Genomic DNA, 7032 nt, shown 5'->3' with positions numbered 1-7032 from the left:
AAATTTCCTAAACAACGCAAAGATCCAAAATTAAAAAGAAATTAATCTTCCGTTTGTGTATTTTAATATTTTTAATTTTAAATATTTTTAATATTAATATTTTTAATATTTTATGTAGACATCTTTTGGATCTTTTCACGTTATTTAGGACGCATGTCGTTGTTCATTACGTATAATATTTTTTGCTTAATAATTTGATTAGCTATGGACCAGACGTGTCAATGAAGCTGTCGACTTGATGCGGGAATTATATTTTTTGGCAGACGAGGATATAGATTTGTCAGCTAAGACATGGTATTATGCTCTTTCTTTAGATCTCCTGCTGGATGCAGGAATAGTATTGGAATTGTACGAGACATCTTATAACTATTATGTGAAATTTATTGGTAATAACTGTAATGCAGTATGTATAGATATTATTAAAATTAATAAATAATTACCTATTTATAATTTTTTACAGAGGATGTCCCGCAATCACCATACAATATTCTAATATCATATTTTAAAAATTATTTATACGCATCAAAAATTAAAAATAACATAATTTTCAAGTTACGAATGATCAAATTAATATAATACCGCGCACATTCAGATTATATTTGTGTTTACACATGTATCAATTTGTCATATAATACTCTTATAACAATATTTTAAGATTTCCAATTCTCTAATTAATATTTTACATTAAAAATTCTGATTTTAATTAACTTAATTATTAAATTGTATTGTAATTGTGGAACAGTTCATAAGTATAAATTATTTTTAACACTTTGACTGCTAAACTGATTTCGGCATTGAGCTTAATTAAATCTAATAACCATTTTAATATTGGACTATTTTTTTTTAATATTTTAATATCTTTTACATTATTTCTTTGAAATGTCTTAAATTCTTAATAAAATTATTCTTAATGTGGAAAACGAAAACATCATTCATAAATGAATAATGAAATTCTCGTGAGTGTTACAAATTTTGCATCAACCAAATCTAAGTGAAACGGCAATTAAAGTGTTAAAATGCTGTATTATTTTAACTCAAAAATTGTACAGCTTCCAGAACCAAATTTCGCGTATACCGTGATCCACAAAGCCTGTGTCACTTATTGACAGGTCTGTGGATTTACCAGCTTAGAATGTAAGTATTTGTTTTTTATGCTCGCATTTACTAGCTATAAATCAAAAGCTATTTAAAAATGATAAACTTTTTCTTATTAAGAAAGTGAACCTTTATAATTCCTGTCTTCTAAAATTTCCTAAAATTTCTAATCCTGTTCTTAATCTTAAAAACTCATTAATTTTCCAAGAGCCTTATTTCGTCTTTGACTTTAAGATAATTGAATATATATTGTTTGAAGTGTTGTACTAAAAAATACATTAATATTATAATAGGAATCAAACGGTTTCTAATGCATTTGCATGCAGTGCGGAAAAATATGTGAAAGATGTCACTTGGGATGACTTTTCTCGAATTCTTATTTGTAGCAAGGTATGCCTAAACTTTCAAACGTTTACAATTTTATACTTCTTATAAATTAAATTCTACAATTCTTTTTCTTGGAATAAATTTCTTTTTCTTTGAATAAATTTAATCAAATTTCTCAAAAAAGTTGTAATTTTACAAATCTATCATAAAGAATCCATTGTCTTTTGCTCTCGAGATTAGTTATCAGATATAGTAATAATAATAATAAATGTATTACATACAATATGAGAAGTAAACAATGAAAATAATTGTAAATAAAACGATACAATTAAATGACGAAAATAAAAATAAATTATATTTATTTATTACTGCTCTTCTTATCTATATAACATGGAAAAATTATTTTGTTTCAATGCAATGCTTTAGTGCATTTTTTTTAGGGATTCGAGTGTTACTTGCTACTATTACTGCACTGCATCAATACGAAGTACTCTAACGAGCCATATAATCTTGTTCAAGATATTTCCAAAATTAGAAAATGCCTCAAAAACATTTCTAAGTATGCGAGATTTATAAAATCACGTTTATATTTGTTGATGGCATATTTGAATGTTCTTCGGAACTGGAAATCGAATACACGGATCTATTTGTACAAAGCACAGAAATTCGCGATTTTACAAGAAAACCAATTGATGAAGGCATGGATCATACAAAATAGAAGGGTAATAAATTTAATTAAAAATAATTAGGTTTTTTTAGTTGACAAATAAAATAAGTTAAACCTTTACTTTTCAATTAATTTATCTTTAATGGCAATATTGGTGGATAATAATGATTGATGGATAAATAAGTGTTCTATGTGGTATGACAAATTTTTTGTTGCAGACGTGGAAGGAGAAACTTTATGATAATATGGCGCGATACTGGTTGGAATACATTAATTCGACAGATATCGTGCCTTGGCAATATATTCGTAACTTTAACGTCGAAACGTGGTCCACTATTCTTTATTTTTTACCAATGCCTGATGCACACTCGTAACGAACAATGAAAAGCACAATCTCTTATGTAGCATATTATTCTCCTATCTATTGCAATCCATTATCTTCATAGATACTGGTTAAAAACGGAAAGAAGATGTTCTAGCGAAATATTTATTTATTAAAGGCATATTACATTTTTATGTTCTAAAAGATAAACACGACGATCCCCTCGTGCGCACGATCTTCGTGTCGAGGAAATTTTTTCGATCCTTTTCTATTTTCCACAAAATGACCTCCGCGCATGATGAATCTCGATCTCGTCGCGAGTTCCGCTTAAATACGAACGTTTCCGGTGACCAATTGTTTACACTTACATCTTGACGATTAATTATTACGTATTGCGATTTAATTAATTGCTCTATTTGGCCGAATTTGGCCGAGTACGCCAAGGATATTTGCGAATATTCGAGAAAAAAGAACGTAGAAAATGAGAGAAAAAGAACAAAATAGAAAAAGACAGAAATTGTGAGAAAAAAAATGAGGAGAAAATATAGAAAAGCGTAACAAAGAATATATTTAAAAGATAATTTATTGACTGCTCTACTTTCGTAATTTATTGACCGTTCTACATTGGCTTTGAAAAAGATAGAAAGGAAAAAGGATACAGGTTACAAAAGGGATACAAAAGGGATATTTTAAGTTTTAGGTATTGTCCACGCAATCTTACACACACGATCTCTCTTTTGTCGGTATATCATTAATTTAATTTAATTTATTCTTGACATTCCATCACTCTCTAATTCAATTGCTTCACTTATCAATATCAATCCACCGCCCAACTCGCAATCGCTTATAAAAAAAAATTTAACCAATTTAATCTATGTGTTATAATCACTTATAAGCTAAATATTTTTTTTCCTTCACAAAATGAATTTTAAACTGCTACTGATGAACTTCCGTTCAGTTATAAATCTGCTGATTAATAAATGTAACAATATTTCGATTTGTTTAAAAGTTCACGATTGCGAACGCGATTCTGATTTGATCCAGCGTGAAACGGGAACTTTGCGAGATCCTACTCATCGTCAGCATAAAACTTGCATCGGCGTACTCGGCCCGAATGTGTCCGTCGGGACACGCGCGTGTAATACTTGAAGTTACCTATCCGAACAGAAGAGTATCTCCCCTCGCGCGCTACTACAATGCTTCCCAAACAATGCGAAAGTCCAAAAGATGTGATCTAAATATTAGTTTACAAGGCTGTCTAAAACGCGGCGTGACCGAAAGATTCGGATTAGACATTTGTTTCTCAGATGTCTTAAAAGATTGGAAACTTCTTTCAGATCTTTGAGAAACTCTCACGTTTGGAAGATTAAGATCTCGTTTAAGCATCTCTTTTAGATATTCGCGTTGTCTGGGTCCGTTGCTCGTTCGATGGGACTCTCCCCGATCGCAACGAAATTTAAATCTTCCCTTCATGTAACTCATTCGTGGGCGTCGACTTCGTTGTCGATGCGACTGCTACGTATACCGGTCTTGCCTGTCCAAGGATAAATGTCCGGGCATGCTTGGCAGGTCTTCATGTATCTTACCCCACTCTTATGCCAAAGATTGCAGACCTTCGCGTTATTGCATTTCTTGGGTCGGTCCTGCATCATATTTGCCGTAATGTAATAGAGTTCTTATAGACCGCGCAAAATTACACGTAAATTAAAGCTAACTCAAGAATTGTTGTTGTTATTATTATATTAAAAAAGATTTATAAAATATTATTATTGTAAGATAAATAATGTTTATGATAATTTTAAGGTTAAATAATTATTAATTACTTTGCAATGTTAATTTATCACGTTTTAACTACAGTTACCGAAATGTAATAAAATTGATATTCCAATTTAAGAAATAATAAAAAATAATGTTTCAAATTTTTTAAATAAATTGTTTGCAAAATAGCTCTAGTAAGGTAAGAGTTAAAAAATTGCAAAAAATCTTACCGGATAATGGCATCCAAAAGGTTCGAACGTGTGTAAAAGCGCCAGAGGCGTTGGATTCCTGATCCATTGTATGGCCTGCCAATTAGTAATTACCCATACGTCATCCATCGCGACAATGGTGTCGAGAAACGATATGAAACCTTCTTTATGATGCGGCTGAGTAAACCATGCGGCATGATAGAACAGACCGAAAGGCGCCCTACGGATCGATAAAACGCATCGATAAAACGAGTTACGAGAATATTAGTACAAAAATAATTATCAAATTAAGAAAATTTATAAATTTATTTTACTTTAAATTATTTAAATTATATAAAAAGGAATTTTTTTTTATTCAAATAATTATTTTCCGCAACTTAAGAGTTTTATTGAATTTTATGAAAAGAAATTAGAAATTTGTGTGATGTGAAAGAAATAATGTTAAGAATACAGATATTGAACAGAGAAATTAATTCCATCTCATTTTTTTCAATTGTTGTCTAATAATCGCGTATACGAATAGCATGAATCACTTTACCAACCTATTAGTCGTGTAATGCCTTTCGAAGTTCTTAATGAGCATCTTATATACGCCGTCCGGAGTCGGTGGGTTACTACAAGCATCTCCCATGGAGCATCTACCTCCATTGAGATCTTGCCACATTACCATAGGAACTTCCCACAATCCTGGATAGGATCTCGTGGGACAGGGTGGTATCATACAGTCGTGGAAGAGCTTGTAATCTAGCGTGTACGGCCAACTGGGCGGTCGGTTCTCATAGATCGGCATGGAGGAGTCGTACGTGAAGTTTGTGTCCCAGAGCATTTTGAACATATTGTTTCCCCCGACCTGCGTCACAAATAGCGTACAATAGCGTTACACAGCCGCAACTTGCTCTCGTGAATGGCGAAGAAATCCTTTATGATCTTACAGAGAAGTTTTTGTCGAAAAGAGTTATTCTATGATTGTTACCACGTACATTTTACATAATATGTTTTTACGAAAATAAGAAATGATGAAATGATTATTACAAGATAATTACCGATAAGAAGGGTGCTCTCATTCCTCTGACATCCTCCAATTTGACGCCTCCGTATGCAGACAGAATTTCGCGCTGTCCAGCAACTTCTCGCGCCCACTTTCGCGCCGAAAACTGTTCGCCGAAACTGTGCCTATTGCAAAGATTTATCGTCGTGTCAATCACTTGCGGGTTACGAAGAGTTAAACTCTCTCACGACGCACCGATCCATGGCTGACAACACGTCGGAAACGCTTTTCTTTCTTTTCATTTTTTTCTATTTTGATTACGTAAAGACGTCTTTCATTCGAACGTTTGGCTTTTGCAAAATGACGATATCGACAGCTGACGCATAAGCAAAGTTGGAGATGATTTTGCAAGAACCAAACGAGCATGGTTGTTATGTCATTATGTTACGTACATTATGTGCCTTTTATATTTACGTATCTTTTATAAACTTGATAAAAGCGAAAAAGGTATCGAAATTAAATACAAGAATTTCCGAACGTGTGTCGAGCGTCACATCAATCATTCAACATTCAAAGCGGAAGCGATTTGTTGATTGATTCAATAAGCATGAATGTGACTTATTAACTTCTTCATTAGAAAACCAAGCTAGTGTTAGCTTCATTATGTAAAAAAGAATTATGTAAAAAAAGACGATAACTATTTAACGCCTTTAAGACGATTATAATTAATTTGCATCTGTCCGCGTGATGTTAAATGACAATATGAATGATTGTTGAATAAGCATGATTACTCGAAGTCGAAATGCACTTGATTTCATGAATAAGAATAATAACAAAATCTCAATTAACTATTAACTTTGCATATTTTTACGTATTTATTTATTAAATATTATTGTTAATATACTACCTACTAACATAAATTGCAATATATATAATGGGAGAAACGATTGATATTTAATTGTGTAATTATCGATCCGTTTAAATGCTAATTTATGTGTATATTTTCTGATTCAAATGTGTTACATGAAAACATAATTACGATAAATAAATATCAATGGCAAAAGATTGAAAAATCTTCCGTGAAGAAATATACATCGGGCAATACATTAGCAACCACGAGATTATGTAATTTATGTGCGCGTGGCGCTCGTTTAATTAAATGAAAATAAAAACCGTGTGCTACTTCGCCTGCCCGGCGGCGAACACTGTTCGCAGATCTTAATGACGATTCGATTACTTACGAGACCGTGTGGGAGGCAATCTCGTGGCCTGAGGCATAGAGATTTTGAACCTGGCTGTAGTCGGTCCATTCGTGGGACACGTAGAAGGTGGCCGAGATGGGACAGCCGTTGGGATTCTTTCGTCCCTTCTCGAACAGATCGGAGTAAAGACCCTTGTTCAAGTCGTTCACGGAATCGTCGAATGTCAAGAGGACGATTTGCGGTATTTCCTCCGGTAGGTAGTCACCTGTTCGTTACAGGATCGCGTTTAGGATTTAGGAAAGGAAGGGGAGGGGGGGAGAGGAAGGCGAATACAAGAGAATTAGGACACGCGTTCGAGATCGTGTTGAAATGTGTGTCATAAATGTTTTTTTTTTTTTTTTACGGACGTGAATATCGATGTGATAAGTTTTTTGAATGTTTTTTTTTTTTAATGACATACGTGT

The 7032-nt window shown here is 32.9% G+C and overlaps 2 protein-coding genes across 5 annotated transcripts in view; one reads left to right on the top strand and one right to left on the bottom strand.

Moving 5' to 3' along the window:
* The first annotated feature begins 235 nt into the window (after positions 1-235).
* LOC147908618 (uncharacterized) lies at positions 236-2463 on the top strand. Its single transcript, XM_087409258.1, has 5 exons — positions 236-386; positions 1050-1134; positions 1389-1485; positions 1863-2144; positions 2308-2463. Exons 1-5 carry the CDS (start codon positions 239-241, stop codon positions 2461-2463), a joined length of 768 nt encoding a protein of 255 aa, XP_087265384.1. The 5' UTR covers positions 236-238.
* Positions 2464-2562: 99 nt separating this feature from the next.
* Cda5 (Chitin deacetylase-like 5) overlaps positions 2563-7032 on the bottom strand; it is a 55996-nt gene continuing 51526 nt past the window's right edge. For 2 of the 4 annotated variants that reach the window (XM_011068169.2, XM_087409251.1), the window contains 5 exons: positions 6608-6833; positions 5422-5551; positions 4921-5228; positions 4400-4598; positions 2563-4054 (listed from right to left, as the gene is read on the bottom strand). In XM_011068169.2, coding sequence (XP_011066471.2) covers positions 3890-4054; positions 4400-4598; positions 4921-5228; positions 5422-5551; positions 6608-6833 — 1028 coding nt within the window. In that variant the 3' untranslated portion in view covers positions 2563-3889. The remainder of the gene's footprint in view (positions 4055-4399; positions 4599-4920; positions 5229-5421; positions 5552-6607; positions 6834-7032) is intronic. The other 2 variants (XM_087409252.1, XM_011068170.2) reach the window with 1 other exon arrangement.

The sequence above is a fragment of the Acromyrmex echinatior genome, chromosome 9 (assembly GCF_024713525.1).
Source record: "Acromyrmex echinatior isolate Ae372 chromosome 9, ASM2471352v2, whole genome shotgun sequence".
Taxonomy (NCBI): Eukaryota; Metazoa; Arthropoda; class Insecta; order Hymenoptera; family Formicidae; genus Acromyrmex; species Acromyrmex echinatior.
This window is presented reverse-complemented; position numbering and strand designations above follow the sequence as displayed.

Coding starts and splice junctions, on each gene's coding strand:
- LOC147908618 (XM_087409258.1), top strand. CDS start 239: ATGCGGGAATTATATTTTTTGGCAGACGAGGATATAGATTTGTCAGCT. Junction 387..1,049: donor CTATTATGTGAAATTTATTG/GTAATAACTGTA, acceptor AAAATTGTACAG/CTTCCAGAACCAAATTTCGC. Junction 1,135..1,388: donor TGGATTTACCAGCTTAGAAT/GTAAGTATTTGT, acceptor ATATTATAATAG/GAATCAAACGGTTTCTAATG.